At 33.1% G+C, this 20,107-nt stretch overlaps 1 protein-coding gene and 1 non-coding gene across 2 annotated transcripts; both read right to left on the bottom strand.

Annotated features, from left to right (window-relative positions):
- Nucleotides 1-396: 396 nt before the first annotated feature.
- Nucleotides 397-6,261, bottom strand: LOC120084466 (probable LRR receptor-like serine/threonine-protein kinase At1g05700). Its single transcript, XM_039040251.1, has 13 exons — nucleotides 5,861-6,261; nucleotides 4,604-5,117; nucleotides 3,995-4,473; nucleotides 3,575-3,707; nucleotides 3,260-3,331; nucleotides 3,052-3,123; nucleotides 2,894-2,974; nucleotides 2,363-2,514; nucleotides 1,959-2,176; nucleotides 1,749-1,875; nucleotides 1,584-1,646; nucleotides 1,307-1,496; nucleotides 397-1,004 (listed from the first exon to the last, which is right to left on the bottom strand). The coding sequence occupies exons 1-13, from the start codon at nucleotides 6,024-6,026 to the stop codon at nucleotides 599-601; spliced, it is 2,673 nt and encodes an 890-aa protein (XP_038896179.1). The 5' UTR covers nucleotides 6,027-6,261; the 3' UTR covers nucleotides 397-598.
- A 2,900-nt stretch (nucleotides 6,262-9,161) lies between these two features.
- Nucleotides 9,162-9,233, bottom strand: TRNAE-UUC. The gene has a single exon. It is a non-coding gene; the product is annotated as a tRNA-Glu (tRNA).
- Nucleotides 9,234-20,107: the final 10,874 nt, after the last annotated feature.

Below are 20,107 nucleotides of genomic sequence, written 5' to 3'. Positions count from 1 at the left end.
ATTTCTACAACTTTTTTTATAGTCGAGAACTTCTATATTTTAGTTAATGCTTTCAAAAATTAAGTCAAGTTATAAATACTTAAAAATAGAATCTTCAAAAACTTATTTTTGTTTTAAAAATTTATAAGTGTTTATTTAAGAAAGGTAAAAATCATAATAGAAAAAATGGAAGGAAACAAACATAATTTTTTTAAAAATAAAATTATTATTAAATGGGGTCTAAGCTTTCAAATCTAAATATAATTTAAGTTCAAACTCTTTAAAAATACCCTCATCTTCGTTACTATATACTACTATTAGAGAATGATTAATGAATGGTTAAATTATAAATTTAATCCATGAATTTTGAATTTTTTTGTCTATTTCATCTTCAAATTTTAAAAATTACAAATTTGGTCAATGAACTTGATCTCTTTTAAAATTCACACATGAAATTGAAGTTACAAATTACATCAAATAGATCAATTAATTTTTACAAATTTCAAATTTGTCAAAAACCTACTAGACATAAAATTGAAAGCTCAAGAACCTATTAGAAAGAGGTGAAAGTTTAAGGAGCAAATAGATAAATCTAAAAAAAATGAATTGTTTATAATTTTTATCTAGGACTGAACAGTGATTCGGAACCAATTGAATTATAAGAAAAGTCCTCAGTTTTGTCTGATGGCATCTGTGGCATTTTGTCCTGAACCATCTTCAAACATTCAATGAGTTGTGACACCACATCACTCATGTCAGGCCTTTCAGCTGTACTATGCAATGTACAAGACACAGCCAACTCCACAAATTTACCAACAGAACAACTTTCTGTAATACCTTCTAACCTTGGATCAACAATGTCTTGGATATTGCCTTCTTCAATGAAAGGCTTAGCCCACTCCACAATGTGTATGTTGTACTCAGACCCCTTGATTATGGCAGGTTGCCCAGTTACAAGCTCAAACAACACAATACCAAAGCTATAAACGTCACTTTTCTTGGTGAAGTTCCCAGATAAATGAATCCTGCAGTAGATTTATATGTTTCAAATTCTTTAGTTTGCGTAAACAAGACGTTTTTCTTATTCTCAAACAGGCAATAGAGAACCTGACAGCTTCGACATTGAAATTTGTTTGAATAGTAAGAAATAGCAGGTTAACGTGTAAATGTAACATTAACATTTCATGGTTGGGTCGATTTTGAACTCAAGGACATATTTGTATACCTTATAGAACATATGCTATTCAAGTAAGGTCCTGGTAGTGTCTATTTAATAATGCATGTTAGTGAAGGAACATGAAGCAATGCAATGATTGTTGATACTTACGTAGGGTCGACATATCCAAAAGTGCCAGCAGGACATGTGGACAAATGAGTATCACTTTCATTTGCAAATACCCTGGACAGTCCAAAATCTGATATTTTTGCTTGCATTCTTTCATTCAACAAGATATTTGAAGTTTTCATATCTCTATGAATTATAGGTGGCTTGCAACCATTGTGTAAATATTCTAACCCTGCAATTTGTTTACTAGATGTCACAAACTAGAAGGGTAAAGAAAAAGTATGGACTAATAAGCTCCTGTGTTAACTAAAACATATACCTTGTGCTGCATCAACTGCAATTTGGAGCCTTTCCATCCAACTCAAGGCCTTTGTGTTTGGATCTGTCTCAGGAAAAGGGGGAGAAATCGTCTTATATAGTAAACCAACCATCAGGATACATACATACATATATCTTAGAGCAATATCCTTTGTAAGACAATTACCGGATAGATGCTTGCGTAGATTTCCATTAGGCATGAATTCGTAAATTAGTGCTTTATTCTCGGCATCATCACAGTAACCAATGAGTGAAACTAAATTTCTATGATGAACAATGGTTAATATTTGAGCCTGCATTTGTATAATATATCAGAGACACTAGTTCACTTAGTAAAACGTTACAAGCAAAAATTTGAAGTATTAAAAAACCGAACCTCTGCTTTGAATTCATTGGAGCCTTGTCGTGAAGATGCAGACAGAAGCTTGATTGCAACTTGGGTTTTATCACTCAGAGCACCGTAGTACACTTTTCCAAATCCTCCTTCCCCAATAGTTGTCTTCAAGTTATCTGAGATAACAAGTATCTCTGAGTACCTAACTTGGCGGTTCTTTGATTTAAGTAACCTCTCTTCGATTTCTCTCTTGAGATTCTCTGCACCAAGGAAAATAAACAGATTTTGGTACATTTACATCTTCGATGTCAATCATCACTTAGGAACTCTTTTCCCTGTTTGCCTCATTACATTGTATTTACTTAAAATATGACGCAATTAGTAATCTAAAGATTTGTGTTAAAAGCATATATAAATTATACAAGCTGAAGAAATGAGAGAATTACCTCTTTGTTGTCTCCTTTTGTATATTACCAAAGCAACCACTACGATAGGTAGGAGCACAGCAATCACACAGGCGGTTACTATAAGGGCCAAGTACTTCTTCCACTTGTTGTAGCATTTAAGTGATGCACAAAGATGTGGATTTTCACCCACACTAGTATAAGCAGAAGAAAATGTCAGGCTTAAGCAAATTAATTTTCATTTGTCTTTTCTATTAATCATTTAGTGTCAAAACATTAAGCTTGTTTGATAACCTTCTTTCTTTTAATGTTTTTTTCTTTGAAAACTAAACTTATAAACTATAAGTTTCTTTGTTTCGCCAACTTTAACTACTTTCTTCCCTTTTCTTTTTGACTACCATAAGAAATGTGAAAATGATAGTAAATAAATTTGGGGGAGCCACGGAAATGAGAAACAGAACATGAAAAATGAAATCGTTATCAAACAAGCCCAAATTGGACTAAAGAAAACCGAGAAAGTGAGAGATATCCTAGAATAAAGCAAGGGGAAATAAACTTAATTTGGTAGCCAACCTTAATGTAAGCGATCCAGCTTCAGCCCTTTGCATTAGAACTTTGGGAACTGTGCCTGTGAATTTGTTCCTGGTTAAATTACTGCAAACATAGACAATCTTTAATTTCCTCTCAGAATTTCATTTTCTGGATGTCCGGATTAAAGCTAAGAAACTTACAGGTTTCTTAAATTTGGCAAATTTACTAAAAATTCTGGCACGTCTCCTGTCAACTCATTGTTGGACAAATCCCTGATAGAGAACAGAATATTAAGTTGGCATAAATTGGGAATCCATTAACTTCTCTAGTTATTTAAAGCCCTTCTTGGTCCTAAATTCCATTTGATAATACTATTACATAAAAGAATAACTCTAGATGGATGCTTACAGTGATGTTATTTCTTGGAGATTCGCAATTGAAGCAGGAATTTCTCCTGTCAAGTTGCTTGAGCTCAGGCTTCTGCTTGCAAGAAAAAAGAGGGAAACGAAGCATTTATTTAGATGCAATCACATGAGCAAGAGTTGACCAACTTGAACATTCTCGTAAACTACCAAAAAAAAAAAAAAATGAAATGTGCCCCAAGAGTCCAGGACTGTGAAATGAGCTCTAAGTTTGAGCATTTTTTAATTACAATGCAACAAGTCATGTACAGTTCAAATTCACGCTCTGTAGCAGGTTTTGATGGTCTAAGAGTGCACTCACATTGAGAGGATTTGTGATGCGCTGCTGTTGGTGCAGGTTAAACCAGACCATGATAATTCAATTGGAAAACATGGATCACCTTCCCAGTTTCTGATCAATTTGAATGCTTGCTTGACACCCATCATAGCATCAGCTATTGTTTACGGTGGCAAACAGAAGATCAAATGACAATAAGTCGAGAGCAAGAAGAAAAACAAGATGATGCCATATTCATAATTTTGAGATGACTCTTCCTAAGTTTAGTCCTGTGAAATTATCACAGGTCAAGAAAGGTGATTCTAATCTAACAGCTAATCTGGTACTATCCTTTATTAGAAACAAGCAGTCAATGTGATTCCAGCATTCTAAATAACAACAAATACTCCACACAAAATAATATTAGGAATTTAGGAAACACAGACAAGAAAAGAAGATATGTACCCTGTACAGGAACAGTTGATGCATTTTGCATATCTTTAGCAGCATATATCTCAAAACCATTCAGTAGCGGAGGGAGGTCTGATCCCTCGGCAGCAGAAATTGAAAACTGCAGCTGGCCTGCGCTATCTGGCATGCCACTTAGATTGAGAGATAGAGGCTTCAAGTAATCAAGCGTAGCATTTTTTGTTGCATTTTGTTGGCCAGTCAAATCAACCTTCAATCTCCTCTGTTTCCCTACAAGCTTCTCAATCTCAGCAAAGTGGAAGTAAACATAAAACTGTGTATTCCAAGATTGGGTTTCCCAGAAATAGCTCAAGGAGCAAGTGGCATTTTGTTCCTTTGCAGCAGTTCTCAGCAATATATCCGGTATTTTGTATGCATCATTGTTTCCCTGGCTTATGCTAGAGTTTGTAGCACTGGAATTCAGTGTGTCAATGTTCAAGGGGTTCCAAATTCGATCATAAACATCAGCCGGGTATCTAGTTTACAAAATTGCAAAATGTCAACAACTTCAATATCAATTACATTGGTCCTGTAACATTAATCGACTAGTACTCAGTGTATTACATAGAACAAGGATAGCTGAACTAAATCAACAATTCAAGTTACCTTAAATTCGATCTGCCGCCAATGTCATAACGTTGCATCGTTACGAGTGCCTTGGCCGGGGTTCGATAAATGGTATTATCTAGATGTCGCAACTCCAACGTTGAAATGTAAGGCACCCCTTTGCTAGTGTTGAAAAGACAGACACTAATGTAATCTGTGGAAGGGGTATAGAGGGTCTCTACATATCCATTATCCCAGTCCACTGTCCACCACAGATTAGCCCCAAGGTATAAATCAAAAGTAGGGGTAGTGTTCTTTCTATCATAATTCCCATACAGAAACGAAGCTCGAATCAAGTAAGTGTTTTCCTTTCCATTTTCAGGTTTTAGGACATAACAATTCCTTCTCCCTTCAGGAAAACTTCTCACATTTTTTAGCTGCGGCCGAAGATTTCTAGAGATGTTAGGGGAAACTGGCTGGCTGACCCCTGTATCTACAAAGTCTTTATCTGATTGATACAAGATGCCATTATCCATATAATCTTTATCTGCTCCACAGTCGATGCTAATGAAACCTAGTACAAGTGTTTGGGAGAAGGAAACCAATAAGATATACATTTTCCAATTCACAAACAAAGGTCAAAAAGGCAAAATCAGATCCAAAGTTAACTAAATTATTAATTAGGTCTAAGGTACAAATTTTCTTATAAATAATGTTAAGATGGAAATTTTCATATTAATAATTCCATCGCTCAGTTTGTGCAATCCAAAATCTATAAACAACTCTGCCTGGGCTCATGACACCTTGTGCAGTGTTCCATGTAACTTTTTTCCCCCTCTCCAAACGAGTGGAATGCGTGTATATGGCATGAACCGGTCAAATCTTTACAGCAAGAACAAGAGATTTTCGTATGGAATATGGATGACAAAAACTTCACGGCCGATATGTCACTTGACCCAAAATTTGAAAGTACGGATGTATAGCTTTTTACTTGTGTCACTTCCTCACGCTCTAGATCCTCCTCCATTCCTTGCATTCACAAGGTTTTGGATGGATGTCTCCCACGCTAGGGCTCTTTCTCAATCTCTCACTCGCGCTTGCCGCTCTGAGAATAAAACGTTGGCAAGTGGTTTGTGACATCAATAAAAGTTATTCTTTCATTATTTTCAAAATATGGGTCAAATGACATTTCAATCGTGAAATTTGGTCATCTGTGCAAAAATCTCTAGAAACAAAACCCAAATCCTTATAAACAATGAAAGTAAACTTTAGAATCCGTGAAAAGAACTTGGTATGCTAGCCAGTCGACCAAATTACCTGAGGGGCCATCTGAAGCAAGATTCCGACCACCATATCTGTTGAATCCAGCAGCTAGTTTAGAGTTGCAGAGAATAGTCAACAATAAGAAGAAGATGAACCAAGATTTGAATAAAAGACAGAATTTGATGCTTGAAACTTGCGGGCCATTTCCAACGTAATCCATACTTACTAACTAAAGCAGGACATTGGGCAACCAAAAAATCCTAAAGACTATGAACTTAGCCTAATGAAAGGAAACAGAAGGATACTTCTGTGTTCTTTTTGGGTCCCCAAGCAGCTGCTCCGCTTACAAAAATTCTGTGTGGCCATCAACGTTAGGGTCAAGAAGAAGAAAACAGAAACAAATAATAGTAATAATAATAATAATAAAAGAGAGGAAGACCGCCTCAAATATGAAAGGATATATGATTACTTTCAATTAGAGTAAAAAGAATAGTCTTCTAGCAGAATAATTCATACATTATTTTTTCAAAAAGATGGATACGACTTAAAAACTGACACGTGCACACATGCACAAAAAGAAAAAAAGAAAGTTCATTATAAATTTATTGTCCAAACAATTGATTTGTGTTAGTTGACTTTCAAAATCATAAATTTACTTATTGAACATTTGAAGTTCATACAGAATTTGGGAGGAAGGGGACTTTTAATGGTTGGAGTGTGTGTTCTTCTTTGGGTTTTGTGGGAAAATGAAATAATAGGATTTTGGGGATTGGAGAAGGACTCTTTTAAGGTTTGGTCATTTGTTACCTATCATGCTTCTTTTTCGGTTTTTGTTTGAAGAATTTTTGTAACTATTCTATAGGTTTTATTTTATAAGAGGGATTCTTCTCTCTTTTGTAGGCTTATTTTTCCGTATGTCTTTGCATTCTTTCATTTATTGTCTCAATGAAAGTTGTCATTTCTATTTTTTTTTTTAATTCTTAAGGACCTATAAGATACATATTTCAAATTTTAAAGACCTATTAGACACAAAATTAATAACTTTGGGACCTAATAAAAATGTTTTAAAGTTAAGGACCAAAAATAGACACAAAATTCAAAGTTTAGGGACTAAACTTGTAATTTAACCTTATAATTTCTTATGAATTTGTCATGAACTTATAACACACAAAACTGAAATTTTAGAGACCTATTAAACACAAGATTTAGATATTAAATTAACGCTTTTAAAAGTTAAAAACAAAATAGACACAAACTTCGATTTTTAAGAAATAAACCGATAATTTAACCTTGCATAAAAAATTTACGGAAATAAGTCTAAGGTTAAAATATTATTTTGATCCTTTTGCTTTAAAATTTTGATAATGCATTCATTTAGTGTATTTTGATGCATGAAAATTATAATTATTATTTATTAAAAAAATAAATAAATAATAGTAAATAGGTCAAGAAATGTCACCGGCAGCAATGGCGTAATAAATTGAAGGCAACGATGGGGTCCAGCGAAGAAGAAGACTCACTCACGGTCACACACACCTGTTCGACATTGTTGAAAACTTCAATTAAAGATCGAAAGGTCAGTTTTGGCGTCAAAAAGTCTTAGGAGTTCGTCGATTAACTAAATAATTTTAGCAGCTTGAGAAAATTGGCCGTAAAGGTCCACATCAATTTGCTTTTAGGGTTTGGAAAATTCAACATTTCTGATAGGCCTACCATTGATTTCCCTTCTACTTTGTGTTTCCCTTTCATTTCTTCGTGGCGACAGCTGTTTTGATCGAATATTTAGACATCAATGTCGAGAGAGCTTGAAGAAGAGTTAGTAGAGACCGGAGAGGTTAACATTTATTACTCATAATTAGTTGTGTTTAATTTCAATTTCACTTCATCAAAATTTAATTCTGATGATTTAAGTTAAAATCATACTTTTAATTAAGTTAATTTTATATTTTTCAATACAATTTTTATATTAACAAATATAGTTTGAAATGATTAAAAGAAACATAGTTCATAGTTCTTTTTAACATTCTTTTCAAAAAAAAAAAAAAAAATTTGAAAATGACAAAAAGTAATTTAAGCAATTTTAGAATCAACTCGGAAGTTAATGGTCAAGGGCACGGAGATTAAAAGTTATCTAGTTGCATATTGATAAATGATTAAGTTTTTTAAGTTCATGGTTTAAATAATAATTTTGATTATATTATAGACAAAGAATGATGATAGTTAATAAAAGTTTTGAATAGGGACTAAAATATAATAAATTTGAATGTGGGTTGTTTTTAAATAAATAAGAATGTGACAATTTATTAATATAGCAAAATGTCATTGTCAATCCGTAATAGACCACGATAGACTTTTATCGCTTAGTGATAGAGGTTTATCGCGGTTTATCATGGTTAGACAGTAATATTTTGCTATACTTGAAAATATTTTCAGTAGTTTTACCATTTAAAACAATGATCCTTTAAATATTTAAGGATTGAATAGGTTTAAAAAATGTAAAGACTAAAATATAACAAACTTAAAAGTTTAGGTCCCTTTGATAAGTATTTGGTTTTTAGTTTTTTGTGTTTGAGAAGTAATCCTATAGATACTAATTTCACCTTTAAATAGTTTTAAAAAATTAAAAAAGAAAAAAGAAAAAAGAAATAGTTTTTAAAAACTTATTTTTAGAAAACGGCTTAGAATTCAACTCTTTTACATAAAATAGTTACATGGTAAGAAATTGAGAAAAAATAAGCTTAATTTTAAAAAATAAAAAAACCAAAAAATCAAATGGAGCCATAATAATCATAATGATATTTAAGACATTGGGACATTGTCAAAATAACCATAAAATATTTTTCATCTTTCATAATTACTACTATTTTTGGTAATTAATTGAAATAGTTTTTCTTAATCTTTTACCATCCAAAATTGGCCTGCGATTTTCAAAAGATTGTGAAAGAAAATCAAATTTTTATTCGAATCTCAACATCATCTCAATCAAGAAAGATCGAGAAAATTTATTTTAATGAATTATCAAAAAAAAGATACTAGTTGTAAAAGATAAAAAAATTTAGAGGTTGTTTCGGACAAATTTTTCATAGATTAGATAATGTCAAATAATCAATTTTTGAGCTTTTCTAAAAATGAGTTAGAAAAGTTTCCTGATTTGAAAAATGGACTCAAACTTAAAAAAAAACTCATCCCAAAATTCTTTACACTCGTGAAACTAAAATTGGATTTTTGGCAATTTCCCTAAAAAATATTGATGCGATTAGTGGACACTTTCGTACTTTCATCTTTTCTAACCGGAGAGGGAAAAAATAACTTGATGAAGCATATTAAATAAACCAAAGATTAAAATAAACAAAAATTCCGTTGCCGGGAATCGAACCCGGGTCTCCTGGGTGAAAGCCAGATATCCTAACCGCTGGACGACAACGGATTTATAGCAGGGTGGCTAATTTAACTTATTTAATCACCTTCATAGCCAAGTCACTTAGAAATATACCTTTAATTACTTAAAATTTAATTTAGTATTTAATATTATAATTTAAAATTTAATTTTTATTTCGTTAAAATTGATTCTTGATCAGTTTATCAATCCATGTGTAAGAAATTATATTAAATTTTTAATATTATTTTTCATAATAAGGATTAAATTGTTAAAATTGATAAAGTATAGGACTAAATTCTTATGTATATATTCAAGGACTAAATTGTAACCAACTAAAATTCAAAGATTAAATTGTTATTTTGTAAAAGTTCAATGATAAAAATTAATATGCAAGACAAAAATTCTATGGTATGCAAGGCATAAATTCGAACTTCTGATCTTTTGATAAAAATTTATATTTATGTTAATTGAGTTATAAGAGAATATTTTCCTTTAATATTATAATTTAAGTGATTCTAACCATTAATAACATGTACTATGACCAAGGTACAGAAAAATGTAGCATTATATTTTGGTTGTGGTAACATTTGAATCTGATAACATAACTCATAATGGGTATTCAAATAGCTTTACAACAAACTCAACAGATTAATAACTTCTAAAACAGTAACAATACACACATTATTCCACTGCAGACCACAGTGACATTATATTGTTTGGGAATGACTAGTGGCCCGGCCCATAGTAAATGTAAAAGGATTTGGAAGCTCTTGTCCCACATTGGAAATTTCGACAATATAAATAAGGAACTTCCAAATTGTGGAAGGGGTGGAAATTAGAGTCTTTCCCAACATGTTTGTGCCATTGCCAATTCAAAACACATTGAAGTTATTTATTTTCGTTTTGTGTTCTTCCCGCGTACACACTTAAATAAGGGAGTTGTGTAAATTTGGGGAGCAATGGCATATGCGATTTAGCACTGAGATCGCGCCAAAATTTTCTTTTAAAGCAGTGGATTACAAGACACAACAACGAAATTCAACATTTTGGTTCTTACATATATAACTGATGAATGCATGCACCTAGGCTACTTTGTAAGGTGTTTGTAAGGGGCTGACCATTGCAGACCGAAAAACTTAACCGATCGACCCAATTGAAGTTAGTCAGTCAATTCCTCGTTTCTCTCCTGTTGACGTCAGTTTAACCTTATGTAAATTCAATTTAGACTAACTAATGCTCACCCTATGGGGAACAACTACCTTGGAGAAGAGGCTAATTCTGATGGAGAGAATTCTTGTAGATGTGATCCGAGTTTTTCTTGAACTATTATGAAGGCCGATAGTCGAACAATCCTTGAGGTCTTCCAAAACAAGACTCATGTGTGGCCTATGGAGTGCATTTGAGTTATTCACATTTCCATGTGTTTGAGTTAGGAGTATTCATGGGTTGGGCTGAATTGGGTTGAATAACTTTTTAGACCTAATCCAATTGTTCGGTTATAAATCTCTTCAACCCAAATAACCCTTATTAAAAAATGAATCCAACCCAACCTAACCATGAAACATTTGGGTTCGGTTGGTTCGAGTTAGTCAGGTCATTTGTTTAAAATTCTAAAAAGAAGTAAAATATAAATACGTAAAAAGCTAATTTAATTATTTTCATATATTAAATTTAGGTTAACAACTCAATTTCAATTTATATAATGAAAATTTTCTTTCTAAAACACAAAGAAACTATTTTTAAGAGTTGTTGAAGAATAAATTATTCAAAAAAATATTAAAATTAAATAAAATCAAAATCAATATATGTATAAATAATTATGTTATAAGTAGCAAAAAAAAAAAAAAAAAGTTAATAATGAGTTTCAGTTGGTTGGGTTATATTAGGTGAATCCATGAACCAACCCAACCCATAAGATTTTCATTTATTTGAATCCAATCCAATCCAAAATTTACGGATTAGGTTGGGTTGATGGGTTTTTTCGGATCATCGGGTTTTTTGAACACCCCTAGTTTAAGTTATTATGTCATGCAAACATTCATCATTAATTGATTAGCAAAGTGTAAATATTAATTTATTTAAAACTTCAATTAATTAATAAATTTTACTTATTTACCTAGATCAAGATATCCAGGTGTTCCAGCAAGACAAGTTAGAAGTTGAAATTGATTTTCAGTTGAAAAAATTCTGGATAATCCAAAATCAGCTATTTTCGCATCTAATGTCTCGTTTAATAATAAGTTGGCAGGTTTCAAATCTCTATAAATAGTTGGGGGCTTGCAACCATTGTGTAAATACTCCAATCGTGTAATATGCTTTATCATCATATATTACATTTTTGTTTTTCAAGACCAATACTAATTGTCTGCTAGTTTGGGGTACTGCACAACTATTTGTTGCAGCCCAAACTACAACATCAAAGATAAAGAAAAAAAAATATTGATTATACAGGTCGACTCAAATTTTGGGTCCAGTCCAATATGAAACCTGTCCTATCTTTTAAAACTTTTTTTTTTTGGACGTTTGCTTGCATCAACAGATGAGTAAAATTATCAAAACCACCTCATTGTGCATGTGTGTTCAACGCTTTGCTCTTGTTACTATACATTCTCATTTTTTATATTCCTTATAGGGGTGTTCGTGGGTTGGGTTGAATTGGGTTGAATGACTTTTTAGATCCAACCCAATTGTTCGGGTTGTAAATTTTTTCAACCCAAATAACCCTCATTAAAAAATGAACCCAACCCAACCCAACCCTGAAATATTTGGGTTGGGTTGATTCGGGTTACTCGGGTCATTTATTAATTTTTTTTTTTTTTTTTTTTTTTTTTTTATAAAAGTAAGTAAAATGTTAATATGTAAAAATTCGATTCAACTATTTTCATATATAAATTAAATTAAAACTCAATTTCAATTATACAATTTATAATCTTTTTTCAAATGGCAAAAAAAAAAACTATTTTTAAGAGTTGTTGAAAAATAAATTATCTAAAAAACTAATACAATAAAAAAAACTAAAATAAATATATGTATATCTAATTGTACATAAGCAAAAAAAAAAAAATACATTTTAAAGTTAATAATAAGTTCGGGTTATTTTAGGTGACCCATGAACCAACCCAACCCAACCCATAAAATTTTCATTTATTTGAATCCAACCCAACCAAAAAGAATTCATAACCCAACCCAAACCGAACGGGTTGGGTTGGGTTGATCAGTTTTTTCTGATCATCGGGTTTTTTGAACACCCCTAATTCCTTACTTTTGATACAAAAAGTGAGAGAAAATAGAGGGAGTAAGGGGTGAGAGAGCAAGGTCCCCGACCCACATGCATAATGTTCTATTTTGGTAATTTCATGCTAACATGAGGTAAGCAAAAGATCAAACACAAAAAAAAAAAAAAAAAAAAAAAAAAAAAAAAAACTGTGTTGGATTCATATATTAGGACCTTCATCCGTACGAAAAATATAAAAAAAAAACTGTAAAAATATTTTTAAAAATTAAAGAACAATAATAATGGTTTCACTACCCAGTTAACAAACAAGTAAATTACTCTTTAATTTCATGCTTCAACAAATTGAGGAGAGATTAGAAGATATAAATAAATGGTAGTTGTTTATTTTGTTTAGTACTAACCCTGAGCTGCATCCACTGCAATTTGAAGTCTTCCAACCCAGATAAGAGTATTTGTATTTAAGTTTGTATTTTTGTCTGTATGGAAAACATATTATATATTATTAATTAAGCCTAAGTTACTGATATATGTGTGTGTATCGGGTCACATTAGTATAATGAAGAGTATGTGAAGTTACTTGATAAATATTGTTGTAAATTGCCATTAGCCATGTATTATTCATAAATAAGTGCTTTGTGATCACCTTATCATAGTATCCAAGAAGAGAAACCAAGTTACAAAGATGAAGAATCATAAGAAGTTGTGCCTGCATATATATAATAAATATTTAATAATTAAAATTATATATATATAGTTGGAAATATTAGTATATTCTACTAAGATATATTTTACAGAGAAGTAGAGGGTATATATATACAATATAAAGGAACTAAAAATAGTCCAGAAAAGGGCTCAACCACAACCTAAAGACTCTCTAACCACCTAGACTAAATATACATTATACCCTCCCTCAAATTCAAGATGGTAAAGTAGGAATCAACTTGAGTTTGTTAATGATAGAACGAACACGTGCGCAGTGGAAGAATAACGGATCTAAAGTACTCTAATTAGGTTAATTACAAAGATAAACATGCATTAATATAACAAGTAAAAGGGGAAAAGAATACATCTTTTATAGACTTTGAATCTCCTCCAAATTAACTCCAATCTCCTTAGAACGGTTCGTAGACCACCACAAGAGTCTTGATCCCGACTATTCTTCGACCTTAGAACGGGATGGTAGGATCCGGTGAGTGACTAATTTGGAGAGGAAAAGGTTAAGACTTTAAGAGAAAATTGCAATGAGATTACCACATAATCTCATCCAATTCCACTATAGCCAAGAGTTTTTGAAATTCAATAAACACTTCCTTTTAAATACCATTACATGCAAAACATGCAACTTTGAGTTTGATAAGAATTTGACACTAAAAATCTACTAACTCAAAATGGGATTTTGTGGGGTAAGTGTCTTCAAATGAAGACAACACTTAGCAATTTAATAATTGGAAATTTCCACTCACAAATGTTGGATCTTTCCACTTACTTGGTCAAATTCCATCTTGCACCCTATGTCCCCAGCTATCTACCCAGTCTTACCTCTGAAATGGGAGGCTTAATGAGCCGGCACTGTTGAGCCAACTCTCACCCATGAAAATCTAAGGATAATCCCGAATAAACAGGAGTTCATAGTTAGCTTAGGATTAAGGTCAAGTTACTTAGGTCATTACTTTGAAATAGTTGGTCTTAAACAGTAAACATCGTTATAAAGTAAGAGTGACTTAATTCTTGATCCAATCTTATACAAACTCATTGCATACGACGCCCCTACTCCTCATGTCAATACATAAATGACTTGGGATCACCTCGTTTGTAACACTTTACAACAAATTGTAACAACTACAGAGTGGGCTGCATCCTATAATGTTACCACAATAAGCCACCCAACCTTATTCGTTTTCTATAAATCATTTTGACTATTTATTTGAACCTGATTCACTCTTATGTCTCCACATAAATTCCAAGTACTCATAGATATAATAGTCATGGTGTTAGGATTGGTGTCCTAATTCTCCCGGTGGTCTCATAGTTTTGTAAACATTTTGTACACACATTGCTATTAATAAAATAAATGTTATTTTATATACATTTACTCAAATCCAATAAACTAAGATCCGTGGTTATTTCATGTAACTTAAGCATGTATATGAGACATACAAGTGGATCATGCCTTAAGTAATAACCTAAATGGTCTGTAGTATAAGGATAAAGGAGGGATACCTTATCCTGGTGACACTATGAATACGACCCGCTTTGTAGATGTTACAAGTGTTGTAAAGTACTACAAATGGTCTGATCCTAACCATTCATGTGGAGACATGCGAGCGAGGGTATCCTATACAAAGAGTTTTTATAAGACCGGACCACGAGATGATTAGTCTCTTTATATAATGCCGTTAATAATTGAGACTTACATTTCACTAAAATGACCATAGGTGACATGACCTTAATCCTAAGTGAGTTGGAAACTCCTGCCTATAAGGACAGTCCTTTGATTAGTATGGATGAGAATGGCCAAATTGCCAACTCAATAAGCCTACCTTTTTAGGGATTCGTCTGATTAGGGAGCTGGGAACTTAGCTACACAAGACAAAATTCACTCCTTACCTGAAGAAGGGGTAAACAGATAAATTGCTCCCTTAAGAGCTGATTTCGAGTCTTGAACATAGTGGCCACACCCTCTCTTTGAAAGAGAGGACTCAGTCATAATAGGACTATGACTTATTGTTCATTAGAGGAATCAGTGGTACTTAAGGAGTAAAATGTAACTATAGGGGCAAAACGGTAAATTGGCTTAACTGTACTTATGAGCGATTTATAAAGGGTCATTGCACTGTTGATTAGTTATATGGACACAAAAATATATCGTTGAAGCTGTCGATCTTTAGTGGAGTGACAACAATTAACGGATGGTGAATCTCGTGACTAAAGAGTTTAGTTAGTTATTCACATATCGTTGAAGCTTCAAGCTATAGGTTCATGAGGTCCCCTTGGTAGCTTAATGGGCTCAAGTTGAGAATTAGATTTTGGGTTAATTTGAAGTGTTCAAATTAACAAGAGGAAATTCAATTATATGTGATATAATTGATGTGATGTATTAGATACATTAATTAGAGGAATTAGTATAAATATGATTTATATTAAGTACCATAAAATAGAATAAGAACTATGGTTTACATGTTTCATATGATGAAATATTAAAATTATAGGTTATAAATATAATATGATAAATTAGTTATTATATTTATTTATAATATATTAATTATATGATAATTAATTCTTTTTCTCTAATAACCGAATTGATGAGAGGCTATTGGAAGTTTTATGGTGATCGTGAGATGAAAAAGAAAATTATTTTCTAAAATTAGTAGTTAATTCATTTGGGAAAAACTCACAGGAAAAGCTATCAAGTAAAAAGAGTTTTTACTAAGCGATAGCATTGAGAGTCTACATGATCGAGCTACAAGTTGACTATATGATAGTTACTCGTTGATCATTGCTACATGATCAAGTAGCAAAGTCTACGATAGGCTTCATCTTCTAGACGATTGAGTACATCGTCTACACGATAGACAGTCTTCATATCTCCCACTTACTCGATCGTATACCTCCTATCTTCCTCAATCCAAGATCATACAGAGCCCACAACTCCTGGATTCTCACACTGATAATACCAAGGTTACCATTGTGGTGGTATTCTAAATTCGTTCGTGGATCGAGTTGGACTCGATTGGGTTCGAGAAGCATCCAATTGTTCGTGTTGTTGGCTGTCCCATTCGTTGCGTTCGAGTGCATCGTTGGACGCATTGGACATTGATCGAGGGATACTTGAAGAAGAGTTCTTCAAAGGTATGCATACTTTATCCCTTGTATCTTCTTGTAGCATGCTGTAATTTCGGTTTATGCATAATCTGTTTGTTTCGGTTTAAGTCTGTAAAATGTTTTTGTTCATTCTGAATGGGATTTGGAACGATCCATTTTTGTGTTCATGGAGATCTCTGTTTAGATTTCCTTCAATTGGTATCAGAGCCCGGTTATTCTAATATTCCAAATTTCATTGCTGTATTGAACTTTTTTTACAGTCGTGGTGGGTTTTAAGTTTATTCTACAATGCATTTAAGAGTTAAATGTGTTTGTGGATGTGTTGATGGATGTTTACGGGATGGTTGCCTCTATTTAAAGCTTTCTTTAAGTTTACAAAGTGTTAATTTGTAAGGGTCCTTACGTTTTTTGGTATAATTAACTACAATCGAGTCTGTATTCAAAGTGTTTGAAGTTTTTTGAGTCGTTCGTGATGAAGTTTCAAAGCATGGAGATACAGTTCTCATCGAGGAAGAAGACCAAAGATTGGTCGCATCGTGTAGCCCAAGTTAAACGATCGTTAAGATTTGCCTAAACAATCGTGTAGTATTTACTAAACGATCGTACAGCTGATGCTAAACGATAAAGTAAAGAGTTTACTCTATCGTGTAGTGTTGGTTGCTCAATCGCGTGGTCGCTTGAGGTAAACGATCACATAGATTTTTTGACACTCATTGTTTAGAAGGCATGTGCACTAAACGATCGTGTAGTTCAGCATGCTTCATCGCATAGTCGCTGACTACACGATCACTCGGTATAAGATACCTTACGCTTGCTCAGCGATCATTTAAACGATCATGCTTCACCGCATCATTGTCATCTACTTGATCATTTAAGGCATGCATTACACAATGTGCATTGCATGATCGTGAGACCTTCATGCTTCATTGTATAGTCAAAGGTACCCGATTGTTGTTAAACGAACGTTTATGCTCTTACAGCGTTGCTAGACGATCACAAGGAGTTGTTACACGATCAAGGAGACGCGATCTTCGCTCGGACGGTTTAAGACCCAGTTCGTCTGTTTGAACCGGTGGACTCATTGTTCTTTGTAATAGTTAGCTTTTTCTTGAGGATTTGAGGCTAATTATCCCAGTCCATCAACCTTTACTTAATATTCATGAGATGTATGTTTTTTTATATGCCATAAAGTATGATATATAGATTTAAAACCTACCTTAGGTTATGCATTTTATTCATGCATCATATATCATAAGTGTTATAATATAGTAAATGACATGATGAAATTACAAGAAAGCATGCTCATGCATCATAAAATATAAGAGTTATGTTTATGCATGCATTAAGCATATCCATGCATTATCTTTACATTATAAGTGTTTCAGTATAAGGGTGTATGAGAGCATGTATGCTTGTTTCATTACTTTTTTATATAAGTTATATAAAAGTAGTAATGAATGAACAATGCATGGAGCATGACACTTAGGCTTATTTATAAGAGTTATGAATGCCTTATATGTGTTGCTTCACATTATGGATGGTTTTAGTTGTTTCCTTTCATAAGCGTTATAATGGAAATTAGAACTAAAATCAATAAGAAAGAGTTGCATGCAAACTTAGGTGAATTCATGTTTTAAAAGGGTTTTAAAATTTGATTGAGATAGACCTAAGTTCCTGGTTCTAATGATATTAGATACCTAAGTTTAATCTTTTTAATTGGTTTAATAAGATTAAATTGATTTGAATAAAAGATTAAATTTGTATTAAATCTATCTATAAGGGACCTTTTGTCTAAGGCTGGTTCTGTCTAGGCTGGGGTATTTAAGCTGACGGAAACAGAACACCCTTTCCTAGGAACCTATCTGGAAAGGTGAATTAGATAAATTTGCTACAAGCATGCAACAGTTGATCAAAAAGTTCGTTAAAGAGTTTAATGAATGATGATCAAAAGTTATTCAACTTTCCCAAGTAAGCGTTACTTTTGGGCAAACCTAAAAAGTCACTTAGTTAAAATCATTAGTCGTGTTTTTTGTAAGTAAATTAAACCCTAGGTTATAAAATACTCAGTGGGAGGAAAAGATATATATGATATGTCAATTCCACTCACGTTTCTCCCTAAATGTTCACACCGTGAGATTCATGCTTGGCCTCGTGGTGCCTTGGGAGCATCCCCATTTGGATGGTGTTTGCATGAGTCAATATCAAAGTGGACGGAGAGAGTACTTATAGTAAGTGGGTGAAGAATGTGTGTCAACATGTCCTGCGGTCTCCTTCATTGGTTTGAACCGTGAGATCTTCTTGCATGGACTCTGGCGCCCTGGGAGCGTCCTCCTTCGGATGGTTTGTGTGGTTGGTCAATATCAAGGTGAACTCCAGAAATGGATAGGGTCGCTTTAGTTTTTGCCCCAATCGGATTTTTTCCCCTTAGGATTGGATGCCTAGGGTGGAACTCTAGGATATAAAATGAAGGGTCACACTTACGGAAAATTGTTAAGCAAGTTAATGATTTCTTGACCAAATCAATGATGGCTAGTCGTTAAAAGAATAAAAGTTGTTATGGTATTAATGACTGGTTGAGAGTGTCTCAATTCAGAGAAGGGATAAATTGACTACCCTTCGTTGGCTTTTGTTCTAAACCACTGAAGCGTCATTGCAAAACTAGATGTCACATGGGGTTCATTTAGATTTTGCTAAACCAAATTGGATTTTGTTTTTCAAGAGTATTTGCTAAAATCTAATGTAGATCAATGTGTTTGTTTTTTCAGCAACATATATGATATTTCGTTAGTTGCCTATTTTATTTTGACCGATTACATACATTGGAAAGAGTCTCTTAACACATATTTCGTAGTAAACGACCTCGAGTTTGTCATGGTTGAGAAGTGTCCTCAAGTCCCGACCCTTAATGCATCGTGAAATGTTCGTAATGCATATGAAGGTGTGGATGAAGGCTAATTCAATGGCTCGACTTCATATTTTGGCTAGCATACCTGATACATTAGCCAAAAGGGTGGAGAACATGGTCATTGCACGTCAGATCATGGACTCGTTGCAAGAATTGTTTGAACGTCAGTTCTCACTTTTTGAGCAAAAAGGAATGGATGAAAAAGAAACCAGTAGTGTCAGTTCCAAAGATAATCTCCAGTCTTTCTTGAATGTCAAGGGACTAAAAGAGAAAGCAATTGTTGCTGACTCTGGAAAAGTTCATCGACAAGAATTTTTCTCTGAAATGGAACGTGGAGCTTATTTAGGTTTTGATATTGATCCCACTACTCTCCAGAAGAGGAAGAAGTCTAAAGACAGTAAATGTGATTTATTTATCTTGGAGACGTGTTTGGTAGAGAATGTTGATTCTGTCTGGATACTTGATTCATGTGCTACTAATCACGTAAGTTCTTCCTACCAAGGATTTAGTTCCTGGAAAACATTGGAAGATAGAGATTTGACTCTTCGAGTCAGTACTGGTTAGGTTATTTCAGCTGTTGCTGTAGGCAGGCTGAAGTTATTTTTGGACAAGAAATGTTATCTGTTACTAGATAATATTTACGTAGTTTCTCATATCAAGAGGAACTTAATTTTAGTTTCTTGTCTAATTGAACAAGGTTATACTGTCTCCTTTTCTGAGAATAAAGTGCTTTTTTCAAGAATGGTATAGAGATTGGTTTTAGTTCAATGGAAAATAACTTATATGGACTAAGGTCATTAGTCATAAAAGTCTTGCTTAATACTGAAATGTTCAAAACAGGGATAACTACAAAAAGAACAAAGGTTTCTCCTAAAAAAAATGCCCATCTTTGGCATCTAAGGTTAGGTCACATTAACCTCATTGGAATTGAGAAGTTGGTGAAATATGGACTTCTAAAAT

Source organism: Benincasa hispida, chromosome 9 (assembly GCF_009727055.1).
Source record: "Benincasa hispida cultivar B227 chromosome 9, ASM972705v1, whole genome shotgun sequence".
NCBI lineage: Eukaryota > Viridiplantae > Streptophyta > Magnoliopsida > Cucurbitales > Cucurbitaceae > Benincasa > Benincasa hispida.
Note: the sequence above shows the minus strand (reverse complement) of the source record. Positions and strands in the feature narration are given on the sequence as shown.